This window comes from Micromys minutus (genome assembly GCF_963924665.1).
Source record: "Micromys minutus genome assembly, chromosome: 18".
Taxonomy (NCBI): domain Eukaryota; kingdom Metazoa; phylum Chordata; class Mammalia; order Rodentia; family Muridae; genus Micromys; species Micromys minutus.
This window is the reverse complement of record NC_137953.1, coordinates 34,789,346-34,814,743: the sequence shown is the minus strand read 5'-3', so window position 1 is coordinate 34,814,743 and position 25,398 is coordinate 34,789,346. Positions and strand designations below refer to the sequence as shown.

The window sequence follows — 25,398 nt, the reverse complement described above, 5'->3', positions numbered from 1 at the left end:
CCAGTGATGGAACTGGCACGTGGCAGGGCCAGCTGTCCCCTGCTCATGCCCTCACTGCAAACTCTGAAGCCAGAGCCATATCTACCGGATTGCCAAGCAAGGTACAGGTCTGTGCTCCAAGTGCTACGGGTGCTGATACTGGAACAGTGCCTGCGCTCCAGATTTCATGACTGCCGAAGCCAGCTTTCCAAAAATGCCTCACATGCTCTGCACAGCCCTCGGTCATTAGCATAGCCACCGGCAGCAGCTCAGAACAGGGATATCTGTCCAGCATTTGGTGGTAACATATCTGCTTGGCTTCAGAGCTATGGACCATATAAGGCCCCGGGCATCACCATGGTCTCAGTTAACATCACTAGATACTAATATCAGACTATTTCTTCAGTCTCAGGTTTACTTCTCTTCACCGTGTCTATAACTTTCTGCTTCACTTCTATCTTTGCACCCCTTCGTTGTTCATCTTAGTGGCACCTGGGGCCTCTGGGTATCTGGGTTCATCTTAAGAGAGCTATGCCACACCCATGCCATATTTCACTGGGCCGGGTTGTTTATGGTGTGATCTGCCCTAAGATACTGGACTGGGGTTTGTCTTACGCTTGACTGGCCATTTCAGGCAGCACCATGCCTGCCTAAAATATTTTTTTATCACATATTTTCAGACATAAATTTAAATGTGTTTTTAAAAGCATGATTCTTTTATAAGTAAATAGTAAGAAAGCATATATTATTTGTTTAAACATTAGTGTGGAGATCAGCAGAAATCTAGAGCTGATTTTAAGCATAAACAGAGAGAACTGAAGAGATGTCTCGTTGTGTGAGAGCACTGGCTGCTTGCTCTTCCAGGGGACCTAGATTCAATTCCCAGGACCCACATGGAAGCTTATAATGTCAGTATTTCCAGACCCAGGGATCTCACATCCTCTTCTCACTGCTGTGGTGGCAGTATGTGCAGAGTACACTGTTATACATACAGAAAAGTAGTCACACACATAAAATAAAAGTAAATAAACCTTGTTAATAATTTTAAAGTAAATATATGGAAGAAGATTCTATATGGTCAGTAAAATAAGAAAGTTAACATTGGCTTGTTAAGTTAGATGAGAAACTGTCCAATGTTCTGCCAGGCAGCTCATTTCTAACCGGCAAAGACTATTACCCAACTGTTCCTGTGTTAGGCCCTCCATGTCTGCATCGGACCACATTACTTCAGGGTACACAACAAGTAATTATTGACTTGTTTGAAATTAGTGCTGGTTTTTAATACTTCCTACATAGTCCACTAGAGATTTAACTAGAGGGCAGTTACCTTATTACAGGTTCTTTTGTCTTATTTTACATGTCTGAGTGCTTTACATGTATCAGTGCTTTACATGTATGCATGCATTCGTGTATGTATGCATATATGTATATATTTATGTACATATGTATGTATGTAAACTAAATTGCATAGGCTAGATACCAATGGAGGCCAGAAAATGGTTTAGGATATGCAGAAATTGGAGTTACATATAGTTGTGAGCCACCATGTGGGTTTTAGGAATTAGCACTAGATCCTCTACCAGAAGAGCAAGGGATCTTAACCACTGAGCTATCTCCCACCCATGAGGGGACAGAAACGACGTGAAAAGCACTCACAGAAAGCAACCAAATGTCTTCCTCAGACATACTTTATTCAGAGATATTAATGATTGGAAAATCATTAGAAATTTATTCATAGTTACATCTGAGGAGGAAAATGTATTACTTCAAATAATGTCTGTGAAAACCCTTGATATTATAAATTGAAGGTCACAATCAATTTCAAGAATTCTGTCTTAGAAACTGCCTGAGCTGAGTAAACAAATTGCCATCTGTGTAGATATCAAGATACTAAAGCAAAGAAATAAGACTGTGCTTCCCCAAACAGGATGGGGAGAAAGGCTTGTTTGATATGCAGATCCATAGCCAACCCCTTCTACAAAGGACCAAATGAGTGTCTTAAGCTATAGTCAAAAAGTGGAATATTAACTCCTTGTAGTTAATTTATATAAATATCTGTTGAAGACAAGTTATATGTGCTTCATCTTTTGAATAACTCAATATTATTGCAATCTGTCTAAGCAGAGTTACCTCTAAGTAGAAAAAAATGCATAATAAAAATAGGGCACTTGGCAAGATATGATCATTCGTGTTTTTAATCCCAGGTTTCAAGAGGGAGAGGCAGGCAAGTATCTGTGAATTCAAAGCCAGTCCAGTTGATATAGTGAGTTCCAGGACAACTCGGGCTATATGGTAAGACACTGTCATAAAATAATTAGATAAATACAAAACACCTTCATCAAGGGATAGAGCAAAGCGAATGCAAATCTTTATCAACTTCTATAATAGCTTGTTTGTTAAGAACTACTAAGCAATCATTCACATTACAAAAGCACATATTAAATTCTTCATGGTACTTAAAATATGCCAGTATGTTTTTTATTCATTCACTGCTTTAAGTGAGTGTCCAAACCTACTTCTAAATGTACCTGTTCTCTGAGAGCATGTTTCCCCCCTGGGGTTATATTCTATGATTCTAACAGTCAATAAAGGAATATATCATTTGACTGAATGTTAGGCATGTCTGTGACAACTCTAAAGTCCCAAAAATTGCAAATACAATTAAAATCATTTACATAAAGGCCAAAAAAAAAAAAAAAAAAAAGCTGAACCCACCACTAATAAGTACACAACTTGGATAATTTTATACATATTTTCTATAGTAGAATTTAATAAAATATTAAATTTCAAATGTATCTGATATAATACTAAAGATGCCAGTATTATAGAACTCCTGTGACATTAGCATCATCTTTTTATTTACCAATATATTGTTACCTTATTTTACACACAAGGACCTTCTCTATAACAAGGAAAGCAAAAGCTAGGATTTGAAGAAATATAAGTAAATAAGATTCATCTTTGCTTGATCTGGCATAAATATAACACAAACGTAAGTAAAGTGTGTCAAGTGTGAAGTGCAAAGCAAAACATGTTAGAACATGTTAATAAGTTTCATGAAAGGCAAGAAACGTATTAGTTCTAGTTTAAATGGTGTCTAAAATGAGCTAGTAGCTTATTTAAATTCATAAGAATTGCAAATGTTTAAGTTGCAGGGACCATGAATATCATAGATAAAATGAAAAAAATGACTAAGTGAAGGATATGATATTAATAATAATTATACATGGAAGAGCATGGGGTGGACGAAACACAGTGCTTAAGGGATGGTGATGATCACAGGATACATTTTTCACACATTCTTTATTCAGTACTCACAGAAAGCTCTTACATAATTATATATAGCTAGAGATATATTTCATTATGGACTTGGCAAAAGAGAAAAACAAATGAGAGGGAGGGAGGGAGGGAGAGAGGGAAGAAAGGATGGGAGGCTTGAGAAACTGAGTTCGGATCCCTGGAACCCACATAAAAATGTCAAGCTAGCACTTGAAACCCAATTGATGAGGTCCAGGTAGAGACAGGTGGATCCCTGAAGTTCACTGGCCAGCAAGTCTAGCCATGATGATGAGCTTCAGAATCACTGACAGGTTATGTCTCAATGCATAGCAGTGGTGAAAATTGAGGAGTAATATCCAACATTGCCCTCTGGCCTCTACACCCACATGTACAATTTCATTACACCTCATGCACATGTGTATACCTAGACTAATAAGTACACAACACACACATAACACACACACAGCAACATGCAAGAAAACCACAGAATAAACCTAAATGAATTTACATGTAAATGTTAGCATGAACAGTTTTTAAAGATTTATATCATCTATTTTACAATAATGTTCTGTTACTTTGTAGACTTGACTGAAACCATAAGAAACTGGACTTCAAATGCCTAATTAGGATCATGATAGTAATAGAATAAAAAAGTGGAGTTGCTAATGCTGACTTTCCTGAAATGACAGGCGCTGACACTCAATGGCATTGACTCAGTGAATAACTGCTTTATTGGACCACTGGACATATCTCAGAACCACTTGGTTGGGCTTCCTGATAGATGGAGCTCTAGTTTATTAGAGTTCATCCACTTAAGTTTGTCATCTGGAGATTTTAGGAAGACAGTCTATCTGATACACAATATCAATAATGTTATACCCTCGCTGTATATGTGTTCCATATATCCAAATAGGATAAAGTTTCTGATGTTCCACCTTAATTGTACTGTGGTCTATATATCCAAAGAGGCTGGTCCAGTGGGAATGAAAAGAACACATGACTTAGTACATTCCTCGTTCCCCATAGCACCAGATTTTCTAAACAAGGTTGCCATTAAAATATTGTTTTACGCTGTGCCAGAGTGAAAGAAAGGAGGGAACTACCTTCCAAAAGCTTGTACTCTGGTGGTGTTAGCCAAAGTTCCATAAGTAAAGTCATATGATTATCTAAGAAGTTGATACATGCTTTTTTATTCTTAATCTTAGCCAAACCTTAAACAACACCTATATTTTAAACCATGTTGTTGTAGTACATATTTAATCTTAGGTATTTCTACCCTGACTTTTATCATTTAGTTCACAGATAAAAGACAGATAACTTATATATTTATAATATGCCTTTAAAGCATTAGAGCAGGGCAGATCTCTATCATCTAGGCAACTGTGTCTATTTTCCTACCAATTACCCCCAAATTATAACTTGCCATGTTTTGTCTGAGCATCTCTTAACTCCAATTGGTCAGTCCCTGTAGCTATGTTTTCACCACTTACCTACCCCACAGCATCATCTCGCTTCACCTTCTTCTCTTCTCATGATCTCTGTCTCAGACCCACAAGGCTAAGAAACAACACCTACTGCTATTCTGCCCAGCTACAGGCTGTCAGCATCTTTATTCAAACAGTAGTTTTAAATTAAGGAGAAAGCCCACGTAGCATAGCTTGGTGCTCATTCCTGAGGCAACCAGGGGCAATATTAGTAGAGGAAAAATTCAAACCTTAACAATATGGCAGTGGAATGCCTTTACATGAGTGATTTCTGAAGTCATTACAGCTATGTCAAATGTCTTGTTTTTTTGCAGGTGAACACATTACAGCTCACAGTGAAGTGGGGTCCATAAAAGTGCATTCAGGGTTCATTAACTCCTGACGCTCCTAAAGCATAAAAAACTCTCTTATACTATGCCTATTAGCCCATCAGTATAATTAACTTTGCAATATATATATATATATATATGTATATGTATATATATATATGCAATGCCTATTAGCCCATCAGTATAATTAACTTTGTAATATATATATATATATATTATATATATATATGTATGTATGTATGTATATATATGCACATATATATACATATATATAACATATATATATTATATATTATTATCTATATTGATATCTATACAATGTGTGTTTTGTATACTATATTTGCATAATACAGGTATATACACACATGCATATTTATTTGCTAAATTGTCTTTTTAAACTTTTTATCTCTCAATATTGCTTATAGTAGACAAAATCAAATAATTCTTCGTGACCTCCAGTATCAAAAAATCTGACAACAATTTGCTTTCATCAAACACACCTTAGGTTTCAGCATACAGAATAAAAAGTCCTTCATATTGATTTACAAATGAATATATGCTGCTGTGTACCTGTGTTTTCCCATCTATAATTGAAGTTCATGTTATTCAGATTGCTCTTGACTGAAAGATTCTACAGTCTCCTAACCTTTGGTGTTTCCTCTGAGAGTCCTATCAAGTCTTGGCGATTCTCTTTTTCTTTGTTGCAGTTCGCTGCATAGAACAATAGTTCCATAGTATCTTACTATATAGAGATGAAGTTTCAAATTATATTTTCTTTTTCTGCTTTTACTGTAAGAGCAGAGTAAGGTACTCCCTGCCAGCCATAATCTACAGTGACATCTAGATCTTCCCTCAGCATTAACAAGTCTACAATGTCAGAAATGAACATTTAAAGACCTGTCTTCCAAACATCCAGAAGTTACTCTGAATGCGTCACATGAAATATATTCACACTTTTATTGCAAAACTCCTCAGCAAGCTAAGCTTTTGCTCTACATAAATGTTTTAGTCTATAATTATATATACATACATATATAATTGATTAATATTTTTATTACTCTATGTGTCAAAAAGATGTCTCAAGGTTATTTTATTAACCCATTTCTTTTAATTTTATTTTCTATTCTTCAAGAATTTCATGAACATGACATATTTGTGATTATCCATCACTCTCACCCTCTTCTTCCTCTCGTCTTCATGTTCTTTCTTTCCATAATTTTCTACTTTATTAAATATAACTTACTGAGTCTGATTAGTGATGTCTATATGTGCACAGTGCAAGAGAGTTTAGACAAGAGTAGACATGGTAGGGCTGCAGATTAATCTGTGGCAGAACATAAGCCTAGCATGTTCAACACCCTGGTTTAAACGTTCACACTCAATGGAAAAGAGAATTATACAATAAACTTATTATATTCAGAATAGCACATTTATAAGAAGTGTAGCATTATTTAATCATTTTGTGCAGCTTTTCTTTTTGTTCTTTTACATTGAAAACCTGTCCAAGGACATTCACTTTCTCAGGAAAGTACATTATTTTTATTCATTAGATAGCACAATGATGGCCATTTTGCATGGGACTACACTATAGACTTATTTTTATGGTAGAGTATAAAAACTAGTTAAACATTGACATTGATCACTAATACGATCCATTCAAGTTGCAGAAAGTAGTTTAAATAAATGCTTTATATGACTGGATGCTGTCATACAAAATGCTCCCTTCTTCATTTCTACATTAATACTGGCATAATGAAGTATTGCTTCTCATTATTATCTTAGCATGGCATTCAATGTTAGGGCACATCATCCACTAATGGAGGAGTGCTAGATTTTGTATGTTTCACTTCACTAATTGTGTCTACCTTTGATTAGAAATTTTACCTTATTGGAAAGAAATATACATCATGAAGATCTCAGCATTGCAAGAAACCATTTATGACATTTAGAATTTCATATTTTTTACTAAAGTTTTATTTTTTAATTCATTGTTGATCAGTCTGACTTTAGGAGAAACACTGATAAGAGCTTTCATGCAACCTTAGGTATAATTACTCCTTTGGCTTCTTGTGGCACTAGAAAGCATCATTGCATCTAAGATGTCTACACTGATTGTTAAGGATGCACAGAATGTTTACAATTGCAAGGATTCTGCATGCTGCTGAATGATGCCTTCTGTTTTGCTTTCGTCCCTTCTCCTTCTGAACCTCTAGCAACCAGTTGTAGTCATGAGGCTGAGCATCTATTCATTCCCAAGTCTGCTTAGGTAGGTGCTGTTATATCCCTGCTTGCTTCTTACACTCACTCATTATGACTTATAGATTTCTATACTCCCTAGGTATTATTTCCTTAGGAGCTGCCTTCTCAGAAAACCTGTATTCATCAGTAGAGACACAATGGGCCCTCATGCTGCCTACTATTGGTTTAACCATTGAAGCCATTCTTGGAAAATATTAACCTCACGAATTGTTTTCATATATTGCACAAAATGCTTTGTTTCCTAGTGTGTGTATCTATGAGACTTAGCTGGAGAGAAGCTACCATCTTTCTCCCCTCTTTATTTCCCAAATGTTACATTATATCTGACTTCCCATTTCAATTTGTATTGTCTTATTAATAACAACCATAGTCTTTTGGCATAGTTTGTTTATCTTCTTTCTGTGCCTCATATAACACTTAGGTTGCAATGTCTAAACCAGTAAAACTCAGAAGCTATTTGTACTGGATAGGCTTTTGCTTTGTTTTGTTTGTGTTTGTTTTATTAATCTAACACAGGTACAGTCATTTGAAAGAGAGAACTTCACTTGAAAAAATGCCTCTATGAGACCAGTCTGTAGGTAAGACTAAAAGGACTATGTTTTATTAATAACTGGGATTAACCAACTGTGTGTAGTTCCACCATTTGGCAGGAAGCCCTAGATAGCACGAACATGTGTGCTAAGAGAGCATAAGAAGAAAGCAGTAGGAAGCAGTGTTCCTCTATGTCCTCTGCTTCAGTTCCTGCTCCCAGGTTTCCACTTCCAGGTTCTACCTCCAAGGTTTGGTCTTAAAGTCTTACTCTGTCTTCCTTGGAAGGAGGACTACAAACTGTAAGAAGAAATAAATCATTTCTCCTTCGAGTTGTTTTTGATCATAGTATTTCATCATAGCAGTTGAAAGACTAACCATGACACTAAAACATTAGAGGAGAAAGAAAATACTGCACCAAAATGGTATGAATCAAATTCTTCAGTCAAACAAAACTAGATCTCTCTAAGCACATTTTAACAGTTTGTAATGTTAGGTTAAATATCAGAAGAATATGACATTCAAATGATGGATGCAACTTCCATAATACAATTGCTGTCGTGTCAATAGTTATTATAAACTATGAATCACAAACCTTACACATACCAGCCAACTGAGCAAACAAAATGAGTTTAACATAAAAACTAGATAAATTGAGATGAACTTGGGGAGGGCACCCTTGTTACCTGTGAGATTGTGGGAGAAAAATCAAGTCATCCATGTCAGACTGTGCTACAAAACAATACATATAACAACAAGAACAACAAGAATAACAATAATAGAAACAACATTTTAAAATTGAGAAACTTTGTGGTTCAATAACAAGACCATTACCGTATCTGGTTCCTGGCTTTGATGATTAAACAGTAATTGATGAGCATTATAAACTTCAAAAAAAATCGGTCTATATTATTTGTGTGACTGCTTTGTGGCTCTAAAACTATTTCAAATACAAAGGAGAAAGATGAAACATACTGGCTTCTATTTGACTTAAAACCTCTACTTCACCAGTGTGCATGTATGTGTAGAAATGGCACGTAAACAGCTAAGGTGACTCAGTATAAGTGCTCACTTGGTACATTTTTAGGACTTGAACGTGTAATTTCAATCTTGATTTCTATAAAAAAGTATTGTAATTTGTAGGTGTCTTTGTAAAAAAAGGTAAATACATCCTTACTGAGTAGAAATATATGGCTTTGAGATTACTACGGTCTAAACTTTACAAATAAAAGAGCACAGAGCACATATTTATGTTTGCATACTAATAGCATACAATGAAATTTAAGATCTAAAACAGATAAGCTAGAAATGTTATGTTTGTTCATTGTGTAAATTTTAAAATATTTGTAAAAATTTTATAATTACATTTTTATAATATATGAAATATTTGTCTCATATTTACAATGACTTTAAATATGGAGATCAATATATAATCTCAGATAGCATTTGCTTTACAGTTTTGCTGTCATTTTCTCTGTTAGAAGTTTAATTTGGTTTTCTTTTTATCACCTCCCAGTATGATGTCAGCATGGCTATTTTCCAATTGCTTACGTAATACATTTTACAAAGATTTATTTAATAAAGTAGACCTGATTAGCATGATTTTAGTCTAATCCAGTAGTTACCAAGACTTGGTTGTTTTCACCGTCAGTTATTCAAAGGCCTGATTCCAAACAGCTCTCAGGCTCTTTTGTTTTGTTTTGTTTTCTTGAAGAATCTTTCTATGTGCTTAGCTAGCAAAACCCATTGCTTCCTAGCTTTATCTCAGACCTAAACAATTTTGTATCATTTATCACACCTGCTTGTTTCTGGAACTTTACACAAAGAGTAACACAGGATTGTGGTGAACAGCACTTTAGCTGATCTTTACATCAGAGGACTGATGTATTTGCCTTTATTTTGTTGTTCTATTTCCCTTCTTAGATGAGGAAAATGTGCTCCAAACTTAAAATGAGGGTCATCTATTTGTACTTACAAATTATTCAGCTCAAAAAGAAAATAAACCTTTTCATAGTCACAGAAGAGCATGCGCCCATTAAGTATAAGAATATCAACCACATTGCTAAAGAGATGCTTAGTCTTCTACTCATCAAAATGAAAGCATTAGAAGTGTGAATAAAAATAAGGAATTTCTGAAAACTGAAAGCTGCATTTGGGTACTTGTTTCAGGTCAGACTTAAGCTAACATTGGTATTTCCGTGGGGCACCAATAAAACAAATATGTTTGTTCAGCTAAGTCAATTTTGCTAATTTGTTAAGAAGAATCTGTTAAGTGAATCATTTAACGTCCTATAAACATAACAAAGGGTGATAATTGTGCAAATTATTCTTCCTAACCGATTGAGTTGGCAACATGTAAACAAAGGCAAGTATCTATACTTTGGATGAAGTAATTAAGTTCATGCAAACTGAGACTTTAATTTAGAAAGATTTCTCTTGTAGTATTCATCCTGGCTTGAGACCAGATGGAGAGGGAGGGCCAGAGAGCTGTAAAAGGATAAAAAATGATTTGACAAATGCAGTGGCCTCTCAAATAGGAAGCTGGTCTTGCAAATTGGTAGCACCCATCAAAGTAAAGTGACCGAGGCAGAGGAGAAGCCTCATGTGTCATAAGATCTCAGTATAGGAAGCTAGGAGTATGGAAATGTAAGAAAACGTTGGAAGGACATAGGAGAAGAAGGAGGCTTTGGAAATCTGCCAAGAGAAGATCTTTGCTTATGCTTTGATTATAGGCTTGAAACCCACCAGAATATCCATGTCATATACAGTCACCAAACCCAGACAATATTGTGAATGCCAAGAAATGCATGCTGACAGGAGCCTGATAAAGTTTTCTCCTGAGATGTTTTTTTTGAGCCTTAAATATACACAGGCAGATGCTTGCAGCCAATCATTGCATGGAGAATTGAGTCCCCAATATACAAGTTAGAGAAAGAACTGAAGGAGCTGAATGGGTTTGCAACCCCATAGGAAGAACAACAATATCAACCAACCAGACCCCACCCATACCCCAGAGCTCCCAGGAACTAAACCACCAACAAAAGAGTAGGCATGGAGGGATCCATGGCTCCAGCTGCTTATGTAGCAGAGGATGGTATTGTCAGGGATCAATGGGAGGAGAGACCCTTGGTCCCTTGAAGACTCAATACCTCCATGTAGACTGGACTGGTTGGTTTTTTGCCAACTTGATGCAAGCTGAAGATATCACAGAGAAAGAAGCTTTAATTGAAGAAATGCCTCCATGAGATGCAGCTGTAAGTCTTTTTCTCAACTCATGATAAAGAGGGGAGAGCCCAGCCCATTGTGGGTGGTGCTATCCCTGGGCTTGTGGTCTTAGGTTCTGTAAGAAAGCTAGTTGAGCAAGCCAGGGGAAGCAAGCCAGTAAGTAACATCCCTCTATGGCCTCCAGATCAGCTCCTGCTTCCTGACCTGCTTGAGTTCCAGTCCTGACTTCCTTTGATGATAAATAGCAATGTGGAAGTATAAGCTGAATAAAACCCTTTCCTTCCCAACTTGCATCTTGGTAATGATATTTTGTTCAGGGATGGAAACCCTGACTAAGACATAGGGGAATTCCATGGCAGGGAGCTGGGAAAGTGTGGATTAGTGGGTGGGTGGGTGGGGGAATACCCTCATAGAGACAGTGGGAAGGGGCATGGGATATGGCAACTCTGTAGAGGAAACCAGGAAAGGAGATAATATTTAAAATGTAAATAAAGAAAATATGAAAAGAAAGAAAGAAAGGAAGAAAGAAAGAAAGAAAGAAAGAAAGAAAGAAAGAAAGAAAGAAAAAAAGGAGAGAAGGAAAAAAAGGCTTCTGGCATCCTCAAATAAAGATGTGGTATAGAATGCTGAAAATGCTGGCCCACTTTGCAAATGTCAACTTGGGGTTACAGATAGAGCTATAGGCATCGATCTCCAATATTTTTGTTTTAAGGTAAGGGATCCTTGATAGAAATAGGGAAGATCTACATGGTCAGTAGGCAAGCACTATGTTATCCTTGTCCTGGAATCTAAGTGAGATCACTACTTGAAGGATGAAAAATATCAAGTTTTCCAATGAGTCATCTTTTTACAGTTTTCAAAGGAGGCAGGCATTTAAAATAATCACTATTGGAGAATAGTGATAGGAGAAAAAAGATGGCCAGAGAGCTGCATATGAAGTCATTTGAGAGATTAAGATAAGTTATGTGTTATAATCTAGTGCATTAAAACAGTTAAAGAAATTTAGTTGGGATTAATAGATATACCTATAATGAATGACACTTGGTTTTTCTTTTACTCATCTTTTTGAGACAGAGGTTCTTTTAAGGAAAGAAAATACATGAGAATGGGGACAATGACAAGCAAGAAAGATAAAAGATGTGGAAAGATGGAAGAGAGTTCAAGTAGGAATCACTTAATAGATAGTGGAAGGGGAACAGGTAGGAGCCAATTGTAGCTGTCTGACTTAATTTATCCACTTATTAGTTGACACATGTTGTCAACTGCGCATCTAAAGCTGATAAACAAGTCTATATGCATGCTTTTATGTAAACAAAATTATACTCTATTCTTCACTACTATAACGACTGATTGTGCTCATGTAGCTTCCAAACTGTTTGCCATGTGGACTGTAACTATTTACAATTCTAACATACATGCACAAGGAGTTCATTAAAAATTGTTTCCATAGTCCTTTGATGTTTTGACGAATGTGTTCATAATTTTTACTTAATAAAGTTTAGTAACCCTAATGCCAGTATTACTGAAATTTTAAGTTGAATTAATCTAATGACTAATGATGCTTAAAGGCCATAAACAGACTTGAAAAGTTAGAAAAGTAAAGTGGGATGAAACATTAGGGAAGTTGAGATACTATAAAATTAAGGGAATTCTAGATAGATGAATTTTCAACTAAGTATATTCTGAGAACTCTGGGGGATAAAATTGAGAAAGAATAATTAAAATGATTTCACTTTTGATAAAGGGCAAGGAAAGATATAACCGTTGAACACATTTAAGCTTTGGATAATGGTAATGACAACTTAACCGATGAAGAAAGAAGGTTCATAGAGGTGGCTAACTAAGTAGAATGTTCAAGAAATCTAAACCTAAAAAAAGAGACTGTTTTCTCATTAATTTGTGTTTTCCACCATGAAAATCAATAAGAATATGGAAAAGGGGTTAAATGGTTAAAAGCACTCTGTGCTTTTGGAGCCAGGTTCAGTTCCCAGCACTTATGAGATAGCTAAAAAATATTTTAAAATTGAATTCCAAGGGATCCTACAGGATCACAGCATGTATGTGGTACACAGACACATAAATTCAGGCCAAACAATCATGCACATAGGTTTTAAAAATCACAAGGGTAAGACTCACATTGAATGAGAATACTGAGTAGCCCAAGACATTTTTCTGTAAATATTTTCAGCAGAAAACAGTAGAGAACTAACACTCATAAAAATGAAAGAAGATAACTTAAATATTATGTAAGGGGTTTTCCTTCCCCGACCCCATAAAATTATGTTTAAATAGATGATAAAGTATTAGTTTCTGCGGCACCAGGAAATAATTTTTGCCTTACTGGGTATCTCTAAAACTATTACTGAATATTAATCAGTAATAGTTTATAATAGAATATAAAAATGGCAAATTGTATGTTTATAGTAAATAGAATATATATTTTATTACATTGAAAAGGCTCTTACAAATGTTCACCAGCAGTGCATTTAGCATTAGAAGTGTTGACATTTAATAGCATAAAACTATCCAAATGAATAATTTTATGTTTTAGAATACAAAAAGTTAAAAAGAGTAATTGAGCTAGTTATTATTAATTCTCATATTAAACAACACTTGAACCTTTTCCTGTTTGCGTGCTAATGACAATGTTAGGTTGTCCATATAAAAGATGTATTACAATATCTTTCCAATGAGTGTGTTCTTGTATTCATGGCATTAACCCTAACCATAAACTCAAGGAAAGCTAAATCATACTCTAAGAACAAGATCTGTCACCTCGCTGAGATGCTCAAGACTTGTTCAGTTGTGAACAGAACAAACTGCATGTAAGGACATATGAGAAACAGAAGGGAGTAGAATTCTTGCATTGCATATTTTGGCTAAAGTGTAAAACTGTGTTTACTGGATACATTTTGGCCTTTTCTATAGGGCTTCACAGTGAGAAGATTGAATGAATCCCTTTTGCAGTTATTAGCTATTTGTTTATACCAGTAATTGAACACTGTGTTTTCACTGCAGAATCATTTCTTTTGTAGGAGAATTTTTGATATTTTATTGTGCTTAGTATCAGGAGAGGAAGACTTTAAGAAACTGGTTGGATTTTATGTAAAAAGTTAAGCTGAATCCTTACTCTGACTTTATGTGTTTACTATAGAAGGAAACTCATTTTACACTTTAGCTCAACCAGAGAGGTGACAATGGATGTTAAAACTACACATAGACACAACTAAAGTACACAGGCATGCACACACACACACACACACACACACACACACACACACACACACACACACACACACACATAGGCTTAGTTGCTGGTTTTTAATGTATTTGAAAATAGCATATAAATGTTTTAACCAAAGAGTATAAAAAGTTATTTGGAACTTAAAAGTACTTCTTCTAATATCCACCGTAACAAGGTCCACCTTTCCTTATATACTATGACGCTATTCTATCATCTTTCAATTGGAAATTATTTATCAACTCCTGTCTTTACATGAATAAATTAGCAGTTTTGGTGCTTACTTTTGCTCTGCTTGACACAGCTTTATGTGCACTGTGAAATGTTCATGTTTCCTCTTGGTTATACAGTAAAATACTACTCAGCAAAACAACTGAAGTTTGAATACTTAGACTGTACATGGAAATATTACCAATGTAGCCCTGCATGTAAGGAACCATGGGTAAGTCCTTAGTCCTACATTCAAAAAAGGCAAATTAATTATGTGAAGTAAATTTTTAAAAAATTAAAGAACTTGCACATAATACTGAGAAAATTAAAAGAAAGAGGTACATTCAAATGAAGTCAAGACTAGTAATTCCCAAAGAACGTATTACCACTCACAGGCCAGTAGAACTCTATAACCTTAGTCTCACATTTTCTTTGGGTCATGAGCCAAATGTGTGTTTTTGGAAAACTTCAAGTGACTCTCCTATATGAACTTACAAGGTTTGATAGATGGGAGAGCTAATTTTTGTTTTACTGCTAATGTGTATCCTTTGAATTTTGCATGACCATTTTCATTTCTACATGTGATTTCTAGGTATTTTGAATAATTATAATGACAACCTCATAACTCTGGAAAATTTTTATTCATTACCCTGGTGTCTCATTGCAACAGAACAGCATGATTTTTCAGAGAAATATCAATAAAGCATATGTCTTATTACCTATAAATAGAGAATAGAAATAACAATGATGTATATGTAAGTGGCTAGGAATTGGGGCACACAGGTTTTTATTCATTCATTTCACAAAGAAGTAAATGGGTAGCTGTTGATGATTGGCACCTGGACTTGAGGAATCAAATACAGATGGACTAAAAAGATATAGAATTCTATGAGGAGGCTTTAGTATAGCTGGGATTTGAGAAGTGCAGTAAGGAATTTACCTATAGTCAGAAAGTACTTTCAGGATGTGTGTGACCACCTGGATTAAAAGCAATCAGTTGAGATTCTAGGTTAAGAGGCCAGAAAAAGTGGGTAAGTAGTTCAACACACAAAGAGTGACATTCTATATACCTGCCTTTTCAAGCAAAATCTTGGGAAGTTATAATGATGCTACAAAATGGCAATTCCATCTTTAAAAAATATGTTAAAATTCCTAACATCCTTACTATAAATTGTTAGCATGAGAAAATAAAAATTATGAAGATAATTAGAAGGAACATGATTGCAAAGATTATGGTTTGTAATATCAGAGTCACGAATAGACACTCTTTCTACTGGAGTGGTTTACCCACTGGCAGACTATTGCCCACGTTAGGAAACACATGTGTTTGATGTTATTGCTTTTCTCCCGTTTTTCTCCTAATCCCCTGTTAATTGCTATCAGTAACATTAAAAGATCTATCTATGTCAATTTACACAAAGGTGAAGGGTTGTAGGCTCTATATTAATTAAGAAAATCTTTAAGACCCAACATCTAATCCAATTGCACATGTAATGTTTTTTTTGTTATGAACCAAATTGATTTACTTTTTTTTATGAACCAAATTGATTTATTTATTTATTTTACTTTATTTTAAAAAACAAAGATAAATGTACAAATTTTCAGCAATTTGCATAAAAGTATGCAAATATATTTTTAATGTTGTAATTAAGTATTTGTGGGTACATATACATACACATATGTATATATGTAACAATAATATAGGAAAAGATACCATTAATTTGAGGGGATAGGAGATAGACTAGGAGGGGCTGTAGGGAGGAAAGGGGGATGTGATACAGTTCTGTTTTAATTGAAATATACTCTTTTTTTTTCATTGAACTTCACACAGTCTGTGAGTTGTTTCTGGGGTGTTCAGAGCTTTCTGGTGTTAGTATCCTATTATCAGTGACTGCATATTATGTCTGTTCTTTTGTGACTGGGTTGTCTCACTCAGGATGATATTCTCTAGATGCATTTTCTTAAGAATTTCGTTAAGTCGTTGTTTCTGATAGCCGAGTAGTATTCCATTGTGTAAATATAACACATTTTTGTATCCATTCATCTACTGAAGGACATCTGGGATCTTTCCAGCTTCTGGTTATTATAAATAGAGCTGCAATGAACATTGTGGTGCATGTATCTTTGTTGTATGTTGGGGTGTCTCTGGGGTAAATGCCCAGAAGTGGAATAACTGGGTCTTCAAGTAGTACTATGTCCAGTTTTCTGAGGAATCGCCAGACTGATTTCCAGAGTGGTTGTATCAGTTTACAACCCCACCAGCAGTAGAGAAGTGTTCCTCTTTCTCCACATCCTCGCCAGCATCTGTTGTCATCTGAGTTTTGGATCTTGGCCAATCTGACTAGTGTGAGGTGGAATCTCAGGGTTGTTTTGATTTGAATTTCCCTGATGGCTAAGGATGCTGAGCAATTCCTTAGATGTTTCTCAGCCATTTGATAATCCTCGATTGAGAATTTTTTTTAAGTCTGTACCCCAGTTTTAATAGGGTCGTTTAATTCTTGGTGTCTAGCTTTTTGAGTTCTTTGTATACCTTGGATATTAGGCCTTTGTCTGATGTGGTAATTGTTTTTAATGTAAGGTCATTTGAAAATAAAAAAAAAAACTAGAAGTTTTAACGTGGACTAAATATACTTATTTTATTTATAAAATGTGTTACAAGTCATATCTCACACCCCATGGTAGAGCACGTGAGAGGAACTACTGGATAACTCATCCCACAAAGAGAATTGTAAATTACATGCTTCAATAGTTTAAAACTCTTTCTTTAAAATTAACTGACTTTTAAGTGCCAAGTAGCCACAAAAGTCTTCACAATGTCTTTAGATGATCCTAAGTTTCAGTTCCTCTCTGAGGGCAGCACAGGCATGTCCATGTTCAGAGTTTCTCTGGATAATGGCAGCATAGTTCATTGCTCATAGTTCATTCCACCCTGAGCTAAGCATGCATCCATCCCTGTTCTGCTTTTAACATCCCCAGAAAGGGAAAAGTAAAATCCAGCAAGGAGACAAGCTGGTAAAATGTATCCACCACATGGGTCAACTGTGGTCTATTCCTTATTTATTTTATTACAGTATGGAATACAAAAAAGATTAGATTATAGACTATACATGTGCTATTAAAGCACAGAGAACATGAGACAGAGAAGCATGTAGAATATGAAACCTAGAATATTTATTATCTAGTACTTTATAGGAATGTTTGCATACCATCATGAACAATCTGACTTGCTATTTGAGTCACAGAAATAATTGGTGTACATGGAAAATATTTAATTATTAAAAACTTCAATACTATTGATCATTTTAAAGTTAATTTTGGAGAGGATACACATGTATCTGAGAAATTATCTTCTCTATCTTTGTGCAGTTTATAAGATTGTCAGTCTAAGAATAACAGAAAAATTCAGTATTATATTATATTGATATTTAGTGATTATAAAGCATTGTGAGTTATATGACTGCTGCATTAACCAAAATAATAATAATAACAAAGACATTCCACCATGAGCAGAAGTACAAATCACAAACAACAGTAGAAAAGCAATACTAAAAACTTATAACCAACAGGTTAGTATAGACTGACTTTTTAATTTTAGTCTGTAAATGACAAATTTGTCTGATTTATTTCAAGTCTCCAGGAAATTTTCATTATTATAGACAATTCAGATGAAAGTTGAAGTTTAAATGGTATTATTTTATAGTACAAAGTTTCCAATTCCATCCCAATTTTCAACTATTAAAGTGTCCTCCCAATTTTAATGTTTTCTTTTGTAAAAATTAGTCTTTGTCTTTTTACTTTCATTTTCACACTTATAAAAAAATTACAATCCTCAGAGAAAAAAATGAATTCAAAGGACATAAATACTGTTCCTGGCCAATGGCAATTTAATCACAGAGAGAATCAAACTTTAATGGGCAATCTTCATTTTAGTCAGCAGTGCCACTGAGATTTTCATTGTTTATGTCCAAGCTGTGGAGGAGATATTCGAGCTAACGGTCACAATGGAAGCATGTTTGATAAAAGTGATTTCATAAAGTAAATATTGATCATGTAAATAATTTGTAGATGCAAAAGTAAAAAGTAAAATAGACTAGCATAATAGATCATGTGGCAGACAGGATAGACACCAATTATATAATGAAAGGACTGGGGACAGAAATTTTCAGACTTCCAATCCTGTATTCAAAAAAATAATATGAAAATAAATTGTATTATGTCTAAGTGGAAAGAGTACTTTTTTTCTTTCTAAAAATATAACTTTCAAATAAAACAAGTGAATACATGAGCTTCTGACTTTGCCCTGTTTTCCCATGCTAAGGCATCACACAGACAGTAGTCATACTCTCTGTGAGTCCAAATGTTGCTAGGGAAGATAGCATACTTAGCAAAATTAGTTGCAGAATATATGCGTTTTAAGTACTAATGTGTTTTATAAATATTGGGTTTTTATTTTTAATTCCTGGCTGTACAGCACTCTGTTTTCCTGTGTTTTTAAAATTCTACCATATCTAGACATATTTATGACCTTGAATGACTTACAGTATAAATGCTTATACTTACCCCTCTCTGTGATGTTTAAAACTTAAGGTGTCTGCATGAGCAAACAGCTCACTGTTTCTATGGGTATATGTATTTATGGTGCCTTTTCTTTGGCTTTTTGTTTTCTGTTAATTTGTTTTGTCAAATTCTGTTATGTTTATTTTATTATTTTTTTTAGATGCCTGTTTATTTTTACTAAAAAGGAGAAAGAAAAAACCTGGATTGTGGTAGCTGAGGAGGTGGGGAGGGTTGGAGCGGAGTTGTGGGAATGCAAATCATAATCAAAATATATTGTATGGAAAAAAATTCTTTTCAATAAATAAAGAGAAGAAAAAAAAAAACAAAATGGCAATTAAGTTAGTGTTTTAAATTTCAAAGCATACTTGGTTATGAGAAGAAGCACTGTTACATTGTAGTGAGTCTAGTAGGAACCTTTGTATTAATTAATAATTTTTCATAACTACTAAAGGTACCTTTAGGAAATGTTACACTATACATTGGTGAGGTAGTCATCCTATATCTCTGAATAATTTCAACAGCCTTTGTTTGATGTTTACTACTCACATGCAGCATCTGTAGACTGCATTCTCCATATTTCTGATGTCTTCTGGTTAGTCAGTACTCTTCCAGTTGCTTGGAAAAGAAACTGAAGGACATGTCAGAGAACCAAACCACTAGCTTACTGTCAGGTGATTCACAGCTACCACTGTAAAATGACAACAGAGCCTAATGGTCTTTGCGAAGAGGTATAAGTGTGCAAAATGATTTGTAGTTACTTTAGCTTGTATCCCAATTAAAATGATATTTCTTTATCCCATATGTTTGTTACTGAGTTGATTTTTAAAGGTTTTTAAATGCTTTTTTTTTCTTTCATTGAAGGCTTTTCCAGGAAACGTCAATTCTGACAGTGTGGTTCGGCATGATCTGCAGCACGCAGTAGTTGCTCGCTATGTAAGAATTGTGCCCCTGGATTGGAACGGAGAAGGTCACATAGGGTTGCGTGCAGAAGTCTACGGCTGCTCATACTGTGAGTTTCAAGTGTCTAGTCCGTATTTTTGAATCATCTTCACTGAAATAGCAAAAATTTTTTAAATGTTCCTTACACTCTTTAAAAATTATGATGTATATATATATATATATATATATATATATATATATATATATATATATATATATATATGTATATGTGCGTGTCTCTGTGTGTGTGTGCATGTTGTTTTCGCTATTTCAGGAGATAAATATTTAACAAATATATACTTGTAAGACTGCATTAACTGAGGACTGAGAGAGTGAATACTGCCTAAAGTACACTAAGTCTGTTCTCAGCACCACATAACTAGGTGTGGTGTTTAATGCCTATAATCTGAGGCATGTAAATACCCGAAAATCAGAAATGCAGCATTATCTTCATATACATAGTGAGTTTGTGACAATCCTGAACAAATGTGTATGAGACCTGTGTCAAATAGGTTATTTTAAAAGGAATTACGAAAATCAACGAGTTACAATGTATATTGCTCAGCATACCAAAGCATTGAAAATTATTAATTAAACTGAACTCTTGTGAATGACTTAAAAAGAGATGACCTGCTAAAGTCCACCCTTATGGCTCTTGGGGAAGGAGGAAGGTCCATTTTGAAGGTGACATTGGGACTTTCATCTCTCCTTTCACTTGTCATTAAAAGTCAACAAGTAAAATTCTTAAGATTTCTAAAATGTATTTATGTGTGTGTTTCTGTGTGTGTGTGTGTGTGTGTGTGTGTGTGTGTGCGTGCATGCGCACACGCATGTAAACATGTGTGTATGTTCAGATGGTCCTGCCTGCTGACCTGCACCACTGGGTTTTGTTAACATTTATATTTTGTGTTTTAGTATTTTAATTTTCACTGTAAAGAGTTCCTTTTTATTTAATTGTGTTTTAACCCCAACCTTTTAAAAAAAAGTTTATAACTATGTCACACCTAGTTCTAGTAATTTCAATATGTCAATTTGGGCAGTGGATAGCTGCTATCTGTTTTTGGTTTTGTTTTTTTGTTTTTGTTTTTGTTTTTGTTTTTGTTTTTTTTCTTCTGCCTACAATACAGTATGTCACCTCTTGCCCAAGGTGTTCTCAACAAGAGTGTCAGCAGTGCTTAAAAGTATAGCAGTGTTCCTAAATAAACGTATGGCAGCATTCACAAGTACTGATTTTTACTTGGCAATGTTTATCTATGATCAAGTTTAATTTATAAATTAGACATGGTTAGAGATTTCAAGTATTAATGAAGCAGAACAACAAAACAATATTTTGAAATTAAATGTAATTAAACCCTAATGTTTCTTTGCACTTCTGGAATTTAATATTGAATATTTTTGGAACATAGTTGAATGTGGGACAGTAAAACAATAAAATCAAAAAAGCAGATAAAGAATAAATAACAAAGATATTTCTCTTTCTCCTCTGCCCTCTTTTCTTCCTTTCTTAATAACTTAAATCCTCTTTACCAAATGTCTTACATCCTTATTTACCTGTATTTCTTTTTTTAAATTTTATTTTGAAACACAAAGATAAAGAAAAAAATTAAATATTTTTGCATAAATGTATACAAATACAATTGTGTCAGTGTTTGGCTTTTTTTTTTCTCTTTTTTTAAAGGTTTGATACTCTGCATTAAGGTCTTACTTAATTAATTACTTAATTAATTACTTAATTAATGAACAAAAAGTACATGTAAAACAGGATGTAACCCGGAATTAGTCAATGTGTTCTTGGTGTGTAAAGATTGAGCATGATGGGGTTTTTTTGTTTGTTTTGTTTTGTTTTGTTTTGTTTTGTTTTTTCTTGAACTTCACACAGTCCCTGAGTTGTTTCTGGGTCAGTCCAATCCTCTGGGGTTAGCATCCCACTATCAGTGACTGCATATTATGTCCGTTCATTTGTGACTGGGTTATCTCACTCAGGATGATAATCTCTAGATGCAACCATTTTCTTAAGAATTTGGTTAAGTCATTGTTTCTGATAGCTGAGTAGTATTCTGTTGTGTAAATGTACCACAATTTTTATATCCATTCATCTACTGAAGGATATCTGGGTTCTTTCCAGCTTCTGGATATTATAAATAGAGCTGCTATGAACATTGTGGTGCATGTATCTTTGTTGTATATTAAAGTGTCTCTGGGGTATATGCCCAGAAATGGAACAGCTGGGTTTTCAGGTAGTACTATGTCCGTTCTTCTGAGGTATCACAAGACTGATTTCCAGAGTGGTTGTATCAGTTTACAACCCCACAAACAGTGGAGAATTGTTCCTCTTTCTCTGCTACCTCGCCAGCATGTGCTGTCATCTGAGGTTTGGAATTTGCCCAATCTGACTGGTGTGAGGTGTAATCTCAGGGTTGTTTTGATTTGCATTTCCCTGATGGCTAAGGATGTTGAGCACTTCCTTAGATGTTTCTTAGCCATTCTATATTCCTCAATTGAGAACGTTTTCTTTAGCTCTGTACCCCATTTTTTAATAAGGTTGTTTGATTCTCTGGTGTCTAGCTTTTTGAGATCTTTGTATACCTTGACTATTAGGGCTCTATCTGATGTGGAGCTGGTAAAGATCTTTTCCCATTCTGTTGGCTTCCATTTTGTTTTCTTGACAATGTCCTTAGTCTTACAGAAACTTTGCAATCTCATTAAGTCCCATTTGTTTATCTTTGACCTTAGAGCTTGAGCCACTCTCCTGTGCCTATGTGTTCTAACGTTTTCCGGACTTTCTCATCTAATAGTTTCAGTGTATCTGGTTTAATGTGGAGATCTTTGATCCACTTACACTTGAGCTTTGTACAAGGAGATAAGAAAGGGTCTATTTTCATTCTTTTGCATGCTGAGTGCCAGTTTGACCAGAACCATTTGTTGAATAGGCTATTCTTTTTCCAATGAATGTTTATGGCTCCTTTGTCAAAAATCAGGTGACCATATTCGTGAGGGCTCATTTCTGGATCTTCTATTCTATTACATTGATCTACCTGCCTATTTCTGTACCAGTACCATGCATTTTTAAGCACAATTGCCTTGTAATATAGCTTGAGGTCAGGGATAGTGATTCCCGCAGATGTTTTCTTGTTGTTGAGGATAGATTTCTCTATTCTAGGTCTTTTGTTATTCCAGATGAAATTGCACATTGATCTTTCCAACTCAATGAAGAACTGGGTTGGAATTTTGATGGGGATTGCATTGAATCTGTAGATTGCTTTTGTAGGATGTCCATTTTTTAAAATGTTGATCCTTCCAGTCAATGAGCATTGGAGATCTTTCCATTTTCTGAGATATTCCTTGATTTCCGTTTTTAGAAGTTTGAAGTTTTTGTCATACAGGTCCTTCACTTGCTTAGTTAGAGTCACACCAAGGTATTTCATAGTTTTTGCGACTATTGTGAAGGGTATCTTTTCCCTCATTTCTTTCTCAACATGTTTTTCCTTTGAATATAGGAAGGTTACTGATTTGTTTGAGTTAATTTGGATCCATCCACTTTGCTGAAATTGTTTATCAGCTGTAGGAGTTCTCTGGTGGAATTTGAGGGGTCACTTAATTACACTATCTAGTCATCTGCAAAGAGTGATGATTTTACCTCTTCCTTTCCGATTTGTATCCCCTTGATCTTCTTTTGCTGTCTAATTGCTCCAGCCAGGCCTTCCAGTACTATGTTGAACATGTAGGGGGAGAGTGGGCAGCCTTGTGGAGTCCCTGATTTTAGTGGGATTGCTTCAAGTTTCCCACCATTAAGTTTGATGTTAGCTGTTGGTTTGCTCTATATTGATTTTTTTATGTTTAGGTATGGACCTTGAATTCCTGTTCTTTCCAGGACTTTTAACATGAAGGGGTGTTGAATTTTGTCAAATGCTTTCTCAGCATCTAGTGAGATGACCATGTGATCTTTTTTCTTTGAGTTTGTTTATATGGTGGATTACATTGATGGATTTCCTTATATTAAACCATCCCTGCATCCCAGGGATGAAGCCTACTTAGTCATGGTGAATGATCATTTTGATGTATTCCTGGATTCGGTTTGCAAGGATTTTGTTGAGTGTTTTTACATCACTGTTCATAAGTGAGATTGTTCTGAAGTTCTCTTTCCTTGTAGGGACTTTTAGTGGTTTAGGAACGAGGGTTATTATAGCCTCAAAAAAATGAATTATGTAGTATTCCATCTGATTCTACCTTGTGGAATAATTTGGAGAGTATTGGTGTTATGTCTGCAAAAATATCTGATAAAATTCTGCACTGAACCTGTCTGAACCTGGGCTTTTTTTGGTTGAGAAGCTTTTGATGACTTCTTCTATTTCTTTAGGTGTTATGGTATTATTTAGATGGTTTACCTGCTCCTGGTTTAACTTTAGGATCTTGTATCTCTCTAAACATTTGTCCATTTCCTCCAGATTTTCCAACTTTGTGGAGTATAGGATTTTGTAGTAGGATCTGATTCTTTCTTGAATTTCCTCAGTTTCAGTTGTTATGTCTCCACTTTCCTTTCTGATTTTGTTAATTTGTATACTCTCTCTTTGCCCTCTAGTTAGTATGGTTAGGGGTTTATCAATCTTGTTGATTTTCTCAAAGAACCAGTTCTTGGTTTTGTAGATTCTTTAACTGGTTCTTTTTATTTCTATTTGGTCTATTTCTGCCCTAATTTTGATTATTTCTTGCCTTCTACTCTTTTAGGGTGTATCTGCTTCCTATTGTTCTAGAGCTTTTAGCTGTGCTGTCAAGTTGCTGATGTATGCTCTCTCTAGTTACTTTTTTGAAGCCCTTAGGGCTATGAGTTTTCCTCTCAGCACTGCTTTATTTGCATCCCATAGGTTTGGTTATGTTGTGTTTTTGTTTTCATTGAATTCTAGAAAATTTTTAATTTCTTTCTTTATTTCTTCTTTGACCCTGCTATCATTTTTAAGAGCATTGTTTAGTTTTCATGTGTATGTGGGCTTTTTGTTTTCTTTGTTGTTGTTAAAGACCAGTCGTTGATTATGGTGATCTGAGAGGATGCATGGGAGTATTTCAATCTTTTTATATCGATGGAGGCTCGTTCTGTGTCCAATTATGTGGTCATTTTTCGAGAAGGTGCCATGGGGTGGTGAGAAAAAGGTGTATTCTTTTACTTTAGGATGATATGTTCTGTAGATATCTATTAATTCCAGTTGGTTCATAGTCTCTGCTACTTTTACAGTGTCCTTGTTCAGTTTCTGTTTCCATGATCTGTCCATTGGAGAGAGTGGAGTATTAAAGTCTCCCACTGTTATTGTGTGGGGTGAAATGTATTTTTTGAGCTTTAGTAGGGTTTCTTTTATGAATGAGGGTGCTTTTATAT

At 34.9% G+C, this 25,398-nt stretch overlaps 1 protein-coding gene across 1 annotated transcript in view; it reads left to right on the top strand.

The window, feature by feature from the left end:
• CNTNAP2 (contactin associated protein 2) overlaps positions 1-25,398 on the top strand; it is a gene marked incomplete at its 3' end in the record, with an annotated part of 2,047,702 nt that overhangs the window by 757,920 nt on the left and 1,264,384 nt on the right. The window contains exon 4 of the mRNA XM_080931878.1: positions 19,953-20,100. Within this exon, the coding sequence (XP_080788004.1) occupies positions 19,953-20,100 (148 nt within the window). The remainder of the gene's footprint in view (positions 1-19,952; positions 20,101-25,398) is intronic.